At 34.5% G+C, this 17232-nt stretch overlaps 1 protein-coding gene across 1 annotated transcript in view; it reads left to right on the top strand.

Moving 5' to 3' along the window:
- MYO16 (myosin XVI) overlaps positions 1–17232 on the top strand; it is a 719254-nt gene that overhangs the window by 360858 nt on the left and 341164 nt on the right. Inside the window, exons 15-18 of the mRNA XM_044669338.1 lie at positions 6816–6927; positions 10266–10383; positions 11271–11342; positions 15250–15391. Of these exons, the coding sequence (XP_044525273.1) occupies positions 6816–6927; positions 10266–10383; positions 11271–11342; positions 15250–15391 (444 nt within the window). The remainder of the gene's footprint in view (positions 1–6815; positions 6928–10265; positions 10384–11270; positions 11343–15249; positions 15392–17232) is intronic.

Genomic DNA, 17232 nt, shown 5'->3' with positions numbered 1-17232 from the left:
TTTGCAATGTTTCTATGCCCTATTACATGGTCAATCTTTGTGAATGTACCATGTGCAGCTGAAAAGAAGGTGTATTCCTTTTTGTCCCTATTCATTTTTCTCCACATATCAATTAAATCTAATTTTTCTAGGGCTTCATTCACCTCTCTTACCTCTTTCTTATTTATTTTTTGGTTTGATTTATCTAGATCTGAAAGAGGAATATTTAGATCTCCCACTAGTATGGTTTTACTATCTATTTCCTTCTTGAGCTCTACCAGTTTCTCCTTTACAAATTTGGATTCTATGCCATTTGGTGCATACATATTGAGCAATGTTATTTCTTCATTGTTTATACTGCCTTATTATTATTATTAATAATTATTGATGAAAAAGTGATCACTGCTCCATAACAAAACATTCCTTCACTAAAACAAGTCATACCAAATTAATCTCACTTCCTTTAAAGACAGTGTTACTGGGGTAAAGTCCTCTTGAGTCTACCCCTTTCCATACAACATAATCAGCCAGTTTTCCAGGAAAGTACATGGACTCCACCTTCAGAATAGGAGTAGGTATTTCCAACCTGTTTTCTGGGCTCAGTCCTCCTTATTGGATGTTGATCCAGAAAATCTTATGAATCAGGGTGCCACACTTGACAGAAGGAGAGATAGCTTCTTTTTTAAAATAGCTTGGATTATTTGGACATATCCAACCAAGAGAAAGACATGTCAAATGAATGCATGAAAGCATGAATCTAGAAACCCACTCAGGGCTACTAACATGCAAATCTTTTCCAAAGCAAGTGGAGGATGACTTTGTGCATTTTTGGAGAGACTTGATGTCTTTACTTGAAGATTCCCTCTCATGTTCAGACAGTAGTTGGAAAAGAAGCATGGAGGTGGGAAGAATGGTACAGGTCCATGGGAATGGGGAAGGGGAAGGGGAAGAGGTGATGTACTAAATAAGTGTGGATATGGAGGGAAGCATTCAAATGTCTGTTGGTTTGGGATATAGGATGTGGAGGAGTTGATCTCCTCTGGAGGTTCTTGAGTGGGAGTGTTCTCAGCTGTCTCCTTATTCAGAATTGAAGAAATAGATGGTATAGTCTGTGGGATTGGCACTGTTGGGTCTTCAGATGTGTTTCCAACTTGCTTTTCATGGTCCATGTTAGACAAATAGGTAACAGTGGAAGGGATTTCTCATTTTGACCTTGATTGGTTTTCTCACCTGTGTCTTCCTTGATCACAGTGGCCACAAGGAAAGAGATCCCCTGGGCTAGATCTTGGGGCGTATTCTCACATGACTCTTAATTGTCCATGTTCGTCAAAGGGGCAGCAGTAGGAGGGATCTCCTGAGTTTGCTCCTGGGGTTTGGCTTGTGTCCCTTGGTGCAGAACATAGGGAAAAAGTACTGATGGGTACTTGGGGTGGACTCTGGGGGGAGGGGTGTTCTCCTGTGAAGCTAGGTTCAGAAAGCAGGGAAGAGTCATTGGCTGCAAGGGAATGATATGGAATGGACATTGGGGATTATTCCCAGCTGTTGTATGCCTTGGGTTATAGATAAAAGGTCTAGGAGTCCATGACGTTGCTTGGGGTGGCTCCTGCGGGGTGGTCAGGACTGTTTGTCTGTTTTCTATGTGGGAAATGGAAGTTCTTTTCCTAGTCATCTCAAAAGTGTCCAAGGACAGAGTACGGTACCTGAAGTTTGGGTGGCTGGTTCTGCAGTTGCTGATCTGTTGTTATGATCCTCAAAAACTGAAGAATTCATTTTCTCAAGCTTAATGGTCATTTTTGGTGATCTTAGAGAAGTTGCTTCCTTGTACCTGTACTTCTGAAACTGCATGCTCCAAGCAGATTTTTTTTCAGACTCAAGATAGCTTCTTGCTAGAGTGTTTCTTGCTGGTGGACATTTAAGAAGATAAGAAAAGACCTCAGGTTTCAAAGGGAAGGAAGAGTGCTTTTTTACTCTTACATAATTCTAATGGCCCTAAATAGTCAAGCTTGTATAGGAAGCAACTTGTTCTGTTCTTTCCTTTCCTCTTTTTGCCATCTTTATGTATACTGAAAGGTCCTGAAAGACCTATGATACCTAGTGAATAGGAAGCTTCTCTATGGGAGTAGTTGTGATTGTGGCATTCACTCTGAACAAGGCTCCTCAACCTTCCTTCTTTCCTCCAGTAGAGGTTTAAACTCTCCGATACCAGATAAGCAAAATTTTATAATCTTTTAAGAATTATCAAAATCCCCAACTGTTTCTTAGACAATTTTGTCACATTCTAAATTTAAATTTATATTTGTTTTTTGTTTATATTTTGTTTATATTTATATTTCATTTATTAAGTTGTCCATTTTTAAAAAAATTCCATCTTTTGAAGCTTTTAAAATCTAAGTTCTTTGATGATCTCTCTGTGTAGCATCCTACATTTCATGAGTACTACTACCCTGATTTACTTCTCTTTAAAGAAAAATCTTGTGAACTTCCAGAATTTTTGCTCAAAATTTTCTATTTTCTGATGTCAACTTTCTTTCCAATGGACTCAGACTATTGAATCTTATGTATCTTATGTCTGAAATTCTTGAAGAAGCCAGAGAAGTGCTAGAGCTATCTTGAACTGGTTTGGCTGATGACTAAATATTTAGTGTGAACATTTACAACTGGGAAACAGAAAAGTATTACAATTAATGGCTTGATTTACTATTTTGTTGATTGTCTAGTCTTAAGAAAGTGATAAAACATGTTAACAGTGCAGAACTAGCTTAAAAGTATGTAATACATACATTCCCATTCTCCCAAAAGAGCTGGTTGTTAAATATTTACAATCATATTCCACTTTTGAAGGTGAGCTATTGGTTGAATATGTGAATATTTCTTCATAATGCCATAATCATATTTTTTATCGATTCCTCTCCCTTCTGAGAGATGAAATTATTTTTTTAAGATTTATTAATTATATTTTAGAAAAGTTAACATGGTTACATGACTAATGATCTTACATTCCCCTTCACCCCCCAGACCTCCCCCCTCCCCTGGCTGATATGCATTTCTACTGGTTTTAACATGTGTCATTAATCAAGACCTATTTCCAAATTGTTGATAGTTGCATTGGTGTGGTAGTTTTGATCCCCAATCATGTCCTCATCAACCCATGTATTCAAGCAGTTGATTTTCTTCTGTGTTTCCTCTCCTGTAGTTCTTCCTCTGAATGTGGGTAGAATTCTTTACCATAAGTCCCTCAGAATTGCCCTGGGTCATTGCATTGCTGCTAGTATAGAAGTCCATTACATTCTATTTTACCATAGTATATCAGTCTCTGTGTACAGTGTTCTTCTGGCTCTGCTCCTTTTGCTCTGCATCAATTCCTGGAGGTCTTTCCAGTTCACCTGGAATTCCTCCAGTTTATTATTCCTTTTAGCACAATAGTATTCCATCACCAGCATATACCACAATTTGTTCAGCCATTCCCCAATTGAAGGGCATGCCCTCATTTTCCAGGTTTTTGCCACCACAAAAAGCATGGCTATAAATATTTTCATGCAAGTCTGTTTATCTATGATCTCTTTGGGGTACAAATACCAAATGGTATGGCTGGATCAAAGGACAGGCATTCTTTTATAGCCTTTTGAGCATAGTTCCAAATTGCCATCTAGAATGGTTGGATCAGTTTACAACTCCATCAGCAGTGCATTAATGTTCCAATTTGGCCACATCCCCTCCAACATTCATTACTCTCCCCTTCTTTCATTTTAGCCAATCTGCTAGGTGTGAGGTGATACCTCAGAGTTGTTTTGATTTGCATTTCTCTAATTATTAGAGATTTAGAGCACTTTCTCATGTGCTTATTGATAGTTTTGATTTCTTTATCAGAAAATTGCCTATTCATTTCTCTTGCCCATTTATCAATTGGGGAATTGCTTGGGAGATGAAATTATGAGCAAGGCAAGTCAGGAATTTATCTACTTCTTTACTTTTAGTGGATAAAGATCTCCAGTATCATCCATGGAAAGCTGAAGTCCAACATTGCAAATCATACCTTCTATCATGTCACTTTTGTAATTAAACTTTTAAGTTGCATAGAAAAATATGCATATCTCCAGGAAGACCTTGTGTTTTATTAGTCTAGTTAATAGAATAGCAAATTCAGCATAGGAAAAATTTCAATTGTGTGAAATTCATATAACTCCTATGTATTACTATTAAGAACTTGCCACATTTCCTCTTCCCAGACAGCTTATCTATAATAAACTCCCGTGATTTTCTGCCACCTTTAATCCTTGACCTAAATGAAACCTGCCTTCCATTTGGTATAGGTATTTATTTTCTGATGATTCAGGGGACTAAGAGCTTCTGGTGGACAGCACTACTTAGGGATTTAATGAAATCCTCCAAAATTTAAATTCTTTCCAATGCCTAACATTTTCAGCATTTGCCTAAACAAGAATAAATGCCCTCCTAAAAACAAGTGTAATCATGAAATGCAATGAGAAGGTTAAAGACTATATCAAGTAATTGCAAGAGGACTAGGTAAGGTGTGTTTAATGTCTGTGTCACTAAATAGCTAAGTCATTGAATCATAGCTTTGGAAATGGAAATAACTTTTATGACCATTTAGATCACACTCTTATTTTAGGGAAACTAAGACTCAAGAAATTAGAAAAAGTATCTGAAGAGACATAGGAAACTACAGTTAAGAAGATCTTTATCTACTAACAGCAAAAATGTATAGATACATTCCTGACTTGCTTTGATCATAATTTAATTATCTCCAAAGGGAGAGGAATCAATAATGAATAGTATTATGGACCTGATTCTGTACAAATAGCAGGAATTGGGGAGTTAAGTAGAAATTAAGGGACTTTGAGATGCAGTAGCTATGTATATCCATAAAGTGTATGATAGAAAAGGAGTGGAAATTCAGGTGGAGACATTCATAGACATTCCAAGATCTAGAATTGAAAGAAACCACAGAGGTTATCTTGTCCAAACCCATTATTTTTCAGATGAGATTAAAGAAAAAGTTAAGGTCACACATGTAGTAAGTAGCTGAGGACAAATTTGAAGCTAGACCAGTGATTCCCAAAGTGGGTTCTACCACCCCCTGGTGGGTGCTGCAGTGATCCAGGGAAGCGATGATGGCCACACTTTTTTTGTATTACATTCTATTCTGAGTTCAATAAATAGTTTCATAATTTCCAGGGGTTGCTAAGTAATATTTTTTTCTGGAAAGGGGGCAGTAGGCCAAAAAAGTTTGGGAATCACTGAGCTAGACCCTCAAAATCAAAATCCAGCATTCTATTTGAGTAAATTATTTCTGGTTTCTGCCCCCTCAGTTTCCTTATTTCTGAAAGGAGTGTGTTAGACTACATATGCATTAAGGTTTCTATCATCTGGGAGAGGAGAAAGAGTACTAATCTCATCATGTGTACCTGTAGTTTCCTTAGGCAAATCACTTTACTTTCCTAAACTTCAGTTTCCTCATTTGAAATATGAGAGATGGAACTAGTTAGTTTCTAATGACACTTCCAGTTGTGTGATTTAATGGGAAAAGATAAATAGAAATATTTATATTTCTTTTACATCTTTTCTTTAATTGCCCTCATGTCTAATTTAGTTCTTTTTAGATCTGGGCCATTGACTATTTTGGAGCATTGAATTAATAGATTAATCAAAGAGAATATAGAACTTGTAAAAAGAAATTAAAAGAAACAATGAATTGTATTTTGTCTCTTTTTATGTAACACACATGTAGGATATCTGTAAGAATTTTAATATTTCAAAATGAGAAAGCACAAGAAATTATTTCAAAGGATATATTGGCTACTGCATATTACCATGTTAATAGTAACTAAGGTGTTAGTCACACTTTGTAAGCTGACATTCTACTAATAAGAGTTCAGCTAACATGAGGAATGATCCACAACTGAATGGAGAACTAAAGGTAATATCACAAATTGCCTAGGAATCTACTTTGAGAATCATCAGTAAGCCCTTATGAGCACCATTTTTTCAAAGTGACCAATATTTCAAAAAGTTAAAAGAGGGGATATCTTAAGCAAAAAAAAAAAGATCCAAACTAAAATATTTTGGAAAGCTATCCTATTGATCAATACTATTATTGTTGTATGTTTGAAGGTCTTTTCCCTAATTATTTGGTAGGCTGTTTATATTCTTATCTACTACATCTAAAATTCTTTGGAGCAAGGAAAGTTATTACATTTTCATAAAGGTAGTCATGTTGATCCTTGGGGAGCTTGTACACTGAAATGAAATTGAGAGTTCATTTCATAGTGTACTTTGTCATTACCCTTTGTTTTAGTATTCTCATGGCAACCACGATCTACCCTGATACTTTGGTTCTCTGCTAATTATTTTTGAACTCATGAAACAATTAGATAGGAAAATTGTTTTTATATTTACTTTTTTTTGCAATTCCATAGTTGTAAGAAGAAAGATAAGGCAAGGTGTCCCTATAATAATAATGATAATAATAATAATAATAATAATAATAATATACAAATGAACTTGTTTGTCATCCATCCAAAAGATTTGCAAGCAATCTTGTCCTTTCACTTGACTATGAATAGTTAAAAGAAACCTTGAGAAACTGGTGATGTAAATAAGCTCTGGTACCACAAGTGTTCTTCTTTCAGAGGGCTGAGCAAGTATTCTGTGTTGACATTCCTGTAAGCATACCAGTAAGTACATTATGTTCAGGTGTTTGTGTGTGATTTCCTTTTCACTGGGAGACCAAAGTTGGCTGAAATGGTTTATAACCACGGGAGCTTGACAGTATGCCAAGCCATAACGTATTCTTTTTTTTCCCTCCTCCTCTACAGGTATCTGAACCGGTCCATACTGGAAGACATAACCATAGCAGCAAACACTGTTAACAGAGAGAAACTGGCTGCTCTGAAACAAGCTTTAACTGCTATTGGATTTAGCAATTTGGTAAGTTGTACCCACCATACATATTTCACTGAGAAATCCCATGGTTAAAATAGAAGTTATAGGACATTTACATCGACAAGTACACAAGAATAATAATGATTCTAGCTTCCTATTTATAGGGGAAAATACTAATGAAATAAAAATCATGTTCATTGGAAAATTATGCAATTGCTTTTACTCACAAGTAGACATTCAATTATAATTTTTTAATTCTTAAAGATATATCAATATCTAAAATAGATGTCCAAGATGAAAATTCAGATTAAAGAATGTATAGATAACAGAAAAACAATCTAATTCTGCAGATGAAAACCTCTGAAAATCCATAAAGCTGTATTTCTTTTCAAAATTACCTCTGTTTCTTTGGCAATCCAAATAATAATTGCCAGAAATACAGCTATGTATTAACTCTGATCATGATGTAGTTTGGCACATATTACTCATATATACAAGTTCATACACAGACTTCATTTTAGCCACAAAGTTCAACTGTTCCCTTTTGCCAAGTTTCTCAAAAGGAGAAAAGTTGACACTTTAAGCTCCTTTTTCTTTCCTCTAACTAAATAGAACAATGATTATAAGGGTGAATGTGAATGTGATTTTGTATGTGAGTGTATGGTAATGAAGATGGGAAGGTCTGGAGGGCAGCCTGGTTTGGGTATTTGACTTCTATTAAGACTTCAATTAATAGAGAAAAGGGCTTTCTTGGAGATCATTCTTTCACTGCCATGGATTCTCTCTGCTTTTCTCATTGCTTCCTTATCTATAAAATGGGCATGATAATAGATACTACCTCTGGGTTCTTATGAGGACAAAATGAGTTAATATATGTAAAACACTTGAAAACCTGTAGTAGTAGTAGTAGTAGTAGTAGTAGTAGTAGTAGTAGTAGTAGTAGTAGTAGTAGTAGCTCAGTTAATTAAAGGCTAAGATCATGTTTAGTAATTGTTCCAGTAGTCTCTCTATTTTTTTTAATCTTTACCTTTTGTTTTAGAATCTTTACTAAGTATCAGTTCCAAGGCAAGAAGAAGAAGGCAATTGGGATTAATTAACTTTTACCCAGGGACACATAGCTAGGAAGTCTTTAAGGTCAAATTTGAACCCAGGTTTTCTGGTCTATAGACCTATCTGTATCCATTGATCTACCTACCTGCCCTAAGTAGTCTCTTGAAGAGACCAAGCCCCCACCCAAACCCAAAGGAAGGAACTGAAAAATGTGGAGATTGGATTTCTTGGCACCTAAGGTTCCTTCCAGCTCCAAGTCAATCATCCTAGGAATTTCAAGAATTGAACTGTTGGCTAGCTAATGGAAGGCTGTGATGCCATGGAGAAGCTCCTTTTAAAGAGATGGGATTTTTTTAAATTTCCTTGATTGAATCATTTAGGTAATCTCCTATTGTATTTATGTCCTTTATTTGCTATTATCTAAGACTACATTCTGAGATATTGTCTTACAAAATAAGTATGATGCCCATACAAACATAGAAGGAATAGATCCTCTTCTTTCCACTAATTTCACTCCGCATGGTGGTGGAGGTGGGAGAGAGTAGGGGGAGATATCTTTCATTTGCTTGTCCTACCAGAGTGGCAGCAGGGAGCAAAGACTATGAGGTTCTTAGACCTGGGTGACTATTTCATGCCTTTCCTCTGTTGAGTCAAGAGAAGAAAGGACTGGGCAAGTAGTTTAAATATGTAAAGTATATGCTGCTGTTTTGAAAACCCACCACAAGAACACATAATAGAAGTCCTTTTCCTAGTCACTTACTTACCTTTTGAGAAACTTGAGGGGTGGGAAGGAGGCAAGGGTGTCAAGAGACTTCTAGCTTGGGCCCAGGCTCAGTGCCCCAATTGTTATGAGCATATGTCAATCCAGTTTATATAACTGATGGGCAATGGGGAAATTCACTTGTCACAACTGATGTTGACCTTTCCTTAATGTTATTTTCTGTCTCCTATGATTGAGATACATATTGAGAAGCCAGCAGGGAGCAAAAGAGGCTGTCATCTAACCAAATATATCAAGTAAAAATGGATAAAATTTCCAGTATTTCTTTCTTTATGAATTGACAGCCTCTGAGGATATCTCTAAAGAAATTAACCACTACAAGAAAATTTGGTGGGAAAAATACCCCAATATAAAATATTATTCACTTTTAATAAAGACTACAAAATAGTCATTGTTGATAAATGAGGACAAGGCTATATAGGAGGTGCCTGCTATGATTTCGAACTATGGGGTGCAGAGTGAATTCCCAGAACCAAAGTTGAATGCCCAAATTCTTTGTGGTGGTTGATTTTGGGGAAATGTGCCTAATTTTTTTTCAGCATCTTAGTGCAAAACAACTTTTTTCCAAACTGTTCTTTTTGCTGGGATGTATTTAAAATATCAGAGTATTGAAAGCATTATGTAGGGATATTTTATCAAATGCCATTTTGTTTATTTAAACAGAGGGATCTAGTAAGCTAATTTTTCTCTCAAAACAGGATTTTGTGAATTAAAACATAGATGATAATATTTGTCTTTGATGTCCTAAGCAATTCAATTGAGATTCTTTATGAATGAAGTAAAGAGATAGTGTCAGAAGCATTTCAGAAATAGGAAAAATTCTCAATGCCAATTCCCATTCTGTCACTGATGTATGTGTAGCATTTTAGGCAAACCATCACTTTAATATGCTCTTAGCTGTTTTCCTGTATCATCAGACATCTTTGGGAATACTGTTTTTCAATTTTTTCATAGGTTTTATGATTCATAGAGGTTTTAGTTAATGGAGCTCTTATCACCCTCGCTGTCATCATTATCTGCATAACTATTATTTTCATTATCTTATCCATCTAAATACAATTTTTTCCTGTAGAAATACAGTCACTTTGCTGCAGACACCTTTTTCTTTTTTTTAATATTAGTTTTTTGGAGAAAAAAACTTGAAACTAGAAAAAGAAGGACCTTCAGAGGCCATGGGATCCATCCCACTCATTTTACAGATGAGAAATCTCATGAAGGCTAAGTGAATTGCTCAAATTCACACAAGTAATTAGCATTATAGGTGAGATTCAATCCAGGTCCTCTAACTCCCAAGATGTACACTTAAATTTTTTTTTTCATTTTGCACTAAAAGGTAAATAATTGATATCGGTAGCATTCATGCTATTATATATATATATATATATATGTATGTATGTATGTATGTATGTATGTATATGTATATATCAGACCTTTCAAGATGGGCTATTGTTACTGTGACATTTTTATTGTATGCCCTTAAAAAAAAAAGATTTCTCATTTAATCTGTATGCTGAGCAGCACTGTTCATATTCTTTATTTATAAAATGTGTAGGAGGTGGAGAATCTGTTTGTGATTATAGCAGCAGTTTTACATATTGGAGACATTCGGTTTACTGCTTTGACAGACGCTGACACAGCATTCGTGTCTGACCTCCAGCTGCTGGAACAAGGTCAGTGCATCATGACCTTCTGACACCCCTTACTTAGTGCCATTGTAAAGCAATTCTAGAAACTGACCAGTAGATGGAGACATAATACAGAGAAGTCAGGGTTCCATCTGTTAACATGGAAAGTAAATGTGTATGTAACTCCTTTTTTTTTTTATCTTTTATATACATTTATAATTGTATAAATTATATTATATATCATATCACATTATGTACTGTTATATTATAGTTGAAGGTTAGTTTTTTGTTATTTTTATTAATATTTATGTAAGAAGGCAATTACAGTTTAGAAAATTGTATAAAAATATTGAGGCTCGTTATAAAATGACATTTTAGCTTCTTTTTATTGAAATTTTATAATCTATTCCCTCCCCCAAAAAAAGCATCCAACACTTATATGGTATTGTCATTACCTAACCAATTTTAATTCCAATAGAATTCATTACTCTCAGAAAGTCTTGCCAAAAAGCATTTCTTCTTTTGAAGTTGCCTGACTGGTCACTTCAAAATCTTTTTTCATATGGCTTATGAACACAGATTGGCAATTAATAATACACCTTCTGTCTAATGCCCAGAAGATCAAGACAAGCAATGGGGACATGTCTTTGCAGTATGTAAGAAAAAAGGAAATTAATGTTCTAATAGAAAATATAGCATAGCAAGAACCAGTTATGGATCTCATTACTGTAATATACAGACTTTTCCTTTTTCTAATTGTGATGACAAAAATGTTAGTTCAGTTTTTATCAATAGAAAGTTTTCACGTAGCTTCTATAAAATGCCTATATATTTATAGGCATACAAATCTCTTAACGGTAAAATGGAATATATACAATGATGTAGTAAATCACCTGCTTAACTTTTGTATACATTCACTTTTCTCATTTTAGTGGCTGCCATGCTCCAGGTGTCACCAGATGAATTAGTGTCTGCCTTAACAACTGATATTCAATATTTCAAAGGTACTTTATATTTATACTTTGACAATGACATAATTTAGAATTCTGTTAATTAGGTAACTCTTGTCCAGCTGTCTTTTTCTGTCTGTCTGTTCCTTTCTCCAACTCTAATCCTATTTGTAGCAGAGTCAGGATGAAAGTATTTGATCCCAATCCCTCATTTTTTAATGAGGTGCTTTTTGCAGAACTGTATGTATACTTTCAATGGAAAGTTTTCGCTAGCTAACCACTGTTTATCTAATAAGTCTTTTCAATTCAGTTCAGCAAAAGTATTCAATAAACATTTATTAAACCTGTACCACTTGTGAGGCATTGTATTAGATGCTGGTGATAAGTAGATTTTTTAAAAATTCTGTCATTCTACTGGGGGAGTAGGACATGTACACGATAAATAAATACAGGTTGATTTAAGAAGAAAGGGAAAATTATTAGCTCTTGGATAGTGCCTGGGCTGAGTTTTGAATAGGATGAAGACTCTGGGTGAAAGGGAACGTATTAGAATTATATGAAGATATTGAGATAGGAGAAGGAATATCAAGTAGGGAATGCTTAGAAGTCTAGTTTGTTTGAAACAGAGTATATGAAAATATGTAGTATGAAATGGGGACAGAAAGGTTACTTGGTGTTAAATTGTGGAAGGCTTTAAATGACAAAGTGAAGAGTTTTTGTTTTAACCTAGAAGGAAACAGCAATCTAGTCAACATTTTTGAGCATGGAAATGATATAATGCTTTGATATATGGATGCAATTTAAAACCTCAGTGAGATTTAGGCTGATTGAATCTATATTTGAAAAGTTTAAGATAAGAAGCAGAAAGCTGTGAAGCGACAGGTTAAGAAGAAATCAAGTCCTTAAAGGATTTAATTTGTCTACACACTTTCTTCCAACTTGTTCATCTATAGAGAATTAGGGTTGTTTTGGGGTGGTGGTTTAGAGCTTTTTGCTGGTTACTGGACTAATATCCTTTATCTACCATTTAGGTTAGCCTTTAGAAATTAAAATTGAGATGTAGGGGCCAGTTAGGGGGCTCGGTGGCTTGAGAGCTAGGCCTAGAGACAGGAGGCCCTTGGTTTAAATATGTCTTCAAAGACTTTCTGGCTGTGTTACCCTGAGAAGTCACTTAACTCCCATTGCCTAGCCCTTACTCCTCTTCTGCTTCAGAACCAATATATAGTATTGATTCTAAAATGGAAGGTAAGGGTTTAAAAAAGAGAGCGGGAGAGATGAAATATGCACCCTGAGTTAGGGTGACACCTCTGAGAGGTTAACTCAAACTCATGGACCATCAATAAAAGTCTAAATAAAATTTTAAGCCTGAAGGCATGAGACAGCTATAAGGACTCCATTTTTCTTACTTTTTTTTCTTTCTGAAAAAACTTGTTATGTAGGGCTGAGAATCATTAGGTTGTAGTCTATTCAAGACTCTAAAGGAAAGACTATTTCAAGACTTAAAGAAAGCTTTTTTTTTCTTTGCTAATCAAGAGCTTCTAATTTTTTCTAAAATGCTTGTATAGAATTGGTCTTTAACCTGAAAGAATATGTTAGTGCATGCACCCTTACCTTGGAGAAGAGATATTCAGAAATTACATTTAAATGAAAAATTGTAGCCAGTGAAGGAGCATCTATCAAGTAAAATCCAACTGAGTAGTATCTGGTGAAAACTATCCTCTAAGCTGGAAGGTGAACCCAGGTCTTCTGACAGCAAGTTTATTGCTCATTCGACCACACCAGACACTGATATCATGAGATACCATTCTGACCTGATATTAGAACTCCTCCATTTTAAACACAATTTCCTTGCCTTCTCTTGTTTTCACTCTTCTCCAACCATTGATCTAATTCTTCTTTCTTATTTAAATCTGCAATTGTTCTCCCAATTCATCATCAAACCACTTCTTTTCTTTTTAGCCCTTACTTTCCATCTTAGAATCAATACTGTGTATTGGTTCCAAGGCAGAAGAGCCATAAGGGCTAGGCAATGGGGGCTAAGTGATTTGCCCAGGGTTATACAGCTAAGAAATATCTGAAATCAGACTTGAACCCAGGACCTCCTGTCTCTGGACCTGGCTCTCAATCCATTGAGCCACTTAGCTGCCCCTCATTAACCCACTTCTGATTTAATTTACCCAACTTCTCTGAGTGTCTGTTTCAGGTAGCCTATGTATTTCCCCAATGGAAATAACCAATTGTTGACTTCCTCCATTTCTTAAAATCTATAGTTCCCTTCAAGTCTAGATTTGAATACCATCTCTTTAGAAGGCCTTTTCCTGAATTTTAGTAGTTTTGTTCCCCTACATACCTACATACATATAGATTCCAAAATACTCTGTATGTTTACTTATCCATATAAATATAGTATTCCCTAGGGCCTAGGCAGAATATTCGTTTTTTTGAAATCACACATCTCTAACACCTAGCACAGTGTCTGCCATGTAACAGGTGCTTAATAAAATAATTTATGATTGACCAATTTATGGGGACAGGCCTACAGAATGATGCTAGAGTTATGAAATTGAGATGACTTGATCCTCTTCAATTGTATGCAATCTTCTTTCAACTGGACTCTCACAAAGCTTTTATTCAATTTCTCCTAAGTCTTCATTTGTAATAGTTCTCATACCTCTAATTTCCTTTCCATTCTCATTGCCACAAAATCAGTTCCAGACATTATCACTTCATGCCTTTATTGTTGTGAGAAGCTCCCAACATCTCCATGACCCCAGACCTTTATTTCCAAATTTTCCAGCTTGTTCCTATTAGAGAATTTATTCTCTCATACAGTTTGTATTATAATTCACATCAAAAACATTAAGTAGCCCCTTGTTGTCTGCAAGGTGAACTCCATATTACATAACCAAGCCTTTAAATCACTCCATAATGTTGTTGCAACTTCTCTTTCTTGTTTTATTGCTCGCTGTTTCACTAAATGAACTAATTACACTCAGCAAGCTCGTTTAGCTACTATCCAATGATTGTCCCTTCTACTTATATGGCTGTGATTTCCTATCTATCATTCAGCCTCTCTGGCATTTTTCTCTTTCCCTACCAAAAGAAAACCTATTTTTTTTAACCTGAGCAAAGATCCTGTTGCCTCAATAAGGCCTGGATAGATTATTCTGTCCTGAAGTGATCTCTCTTCCCAGTAAGGAACTCTAGTAATTATTATCTGTGTAATTCTTTTAGTAATTAATCATGGACTGCCCTGGTATAGGCTTCCTGTTGTTGCTTTCAACTACCATTTGAATTTTTTATCACTATTTAAATTTCTACGTGTCTTTTATAATGTTGCTTAAATAGATGATAAAATTCTTGAGGGCAATAACTAAATCTTTTTAGCATTATAACATCTGTCATGATGCTGTCCTCTAGCTAGTGATCAGTAAAAATGTGTTCATTCAATTTTTTTTAAATTGGTCTCAGTAGGCATCTATATAAAGCCTTCACCTCCACTTTATTGATAAATTGTAAATCCCCAATAAATCATCATCAATTATCAGGAAACTTTTGAGGAATGAAATCTGTCAAAGGGTAGTTTCTTGCCAAGAATAAAACAATGTATTTCATTCATTAAGGTCAATTACACAATACACAGAGGTATTTGAAGTGCCCCTATTAGATACCTATTAAAGCAGATGTTACAATAAATTAATAAGTTGAAGTATCCTTACAAGTCATTCTTAGGCAGAGTCCTAATATGGTGACTGACAGCTTTTTTTTCAACTCTTCGGTCACTTAATTGAATAAGGTTTTCCTTTAAACACCAGACATTATTCTAGGCTCCACTGATAAAGTCAACATTCACTTGAGATGTGATGTTTTGAATCAGGCTAAATGGTTGTTAAAAGTACAATTTGGAGGTAAGGAAACACTTGTGATTGTTATTTATTTTCTATCTCTTTATTTTTTATAGGGGAAACAATAACAAGACGGCATTCTCTAGAAACTGCTGAATTTTATCGTGACCTCTTGGCCAAGTCAATATATAGCCGCCTGTTTAGCTTTTTAGTGAACACAATGAACTGCTACCTCCACAGTCAAGATGAACACAACAGGTAAAAAGTCTACTGCCATAGTCCAGCCCCAACTGATATTCATGTGATATTCAATTTAAGAGCTTGACTTAAAAAAAAAAAACAATACTTCAAAATGCATGGTTGAGCCATCATTAAAACATTTCATTATCACAAGTTGGTTTTACTTAAGAGCTTCTTATTGATCATTCTTCCAGGGCTTTAGCCCTGCTGTTGATGGATGAATCAAATCATTTGTCATGTGCAAATATGCAAATATATTCTATCTGGACCCAAGATATATATGGCCATTTGAGCATCAAGCAGTATCAAGAATTTATGAGTCTGGATGGAGTTCTGAATACAAACCTAGAGCACTCAAGTTTAGTGCATATTCTATGACTCTTTCAGCTCTCATTTGATAATATATTTGAGATTAGTAATGCTTCCTCTTATTTTTTTTCCACATAATTTGTGGGCTATTTGACAAAGAGTCTCTATTGGCTCTAAGCTTAACCATCTTTAAGCAATATGTTTTTACAGGGTTATTTAATGATGTAAAAATTATATGTATTTGGCACTTAGTCAATTCACAGATTAGTTTATATTCTTGTCAGTAATTATGACATTAGAGCAGGTCATTGAAAACAAAATGTATTCGGCGGCCATCAAATGCATATTTAAAGTGTCCTTGCCTTTAAAAAAAAAGCCTTGGGAGAAGTTCTCTATTTTTGGCATATCATTATATCTAACAAATCATTACAGATAAATAACTAACTGGCTCAGAAACTAGATACATAACTCTTTAGTGTTTTTAAAAAATACTAATAGTTTTAATTTTTCCCTTGAAATAATGCTTTATTTCAAGTGAATCCTAGATATAAATATGATCTAAATCATAGTTAAAATGTACATGTACTTTTTTCCCTGAGAATGGATGTTTATTTGCAAATTAAATATTATCAGTTTACATGTTAATATTAAAGGTGATACTAGACATGGTTAAGTGAAAATTGACTTCAAACTGAAATGCTATTTATTCTATTTATATATCTAAATAGAGTCTTTGAAATAATGTAATAGCAAGTCAAACATAAAAATGCATCTTATTTTGAAATTTCACCAATTATTATAAAGTTGATGCTAAGAAAAGTAGTATAGCAAGCAAATTTCCCATTAATTTCTCAGAATTTTCTTTTTTATTATTTTTTAATCTCCGAAATGCCTTAATTTTAAAACTTTTAATTTTTAATTCTTTTTCTTTTTTTCTTCCCTTGTTTGCTTTTAGTATTACATAATTAGGAAACAGAAAATGAATTTGTGTAACCCCTTCAATGTATTATCTTGTATTATATTTAATATTTACATACTATTTTTACAAAATTCTTATCTTCTAAAAATCTGAATTGAGTCAATTAAAGAAGGACAGGAACGAAATACTACTGAGTTTATCTACTATCATATACAGAGCTAATACTTTATTATAATGCTAATATATAGACTACATTAGTATATTTATAGAGAGAAAGAAACAGAGAGATAGGAGAGAGACAGAAAGAGAGAATATGAGCACATTGTAGCTTTCATTTTTGTCTTTTAACTCTCCTATTTTTTGTCTGACCAAAAAATAGTACCAAATATCAAAACAATTCTAGGGGAAAAACAGGTTCTTGTGGTTTAATAAGCTTTCTGAATTACAAGGAGTCATCTTTGAGATCATCTAGTTATCCCATTTTATTTTTGAAATGAGTAAATTGTATTTCCATTTATTTGTAACTAAGGTAGTCTTAAGACCTCAGAGACCAATGTATGTCTCTAATAGCCTACATAACTTAAAAATAGTATTATTTATTGTCTTTACACGTAACTAAAGAAAAAACTAA

This window comes from Gracilinanus agilis, chromosome 3, assembly GCF_016433145.1.
Source record: "Gracilinanus agilis isolate LMUSP501 chromosome 3, AgileGrace, whole genome shotgun sequence".
NCBI lineage: Eukaryota > Metazoa > Chordata > Mammalia > Didelphimorphia > Didelphidae > Gracilinanus > Gracilinanus agilis.
Note: the sequence above shows the minus strand (reverse complement) of the source record. Positions and strands in the feature narration are given on the sequence as shown.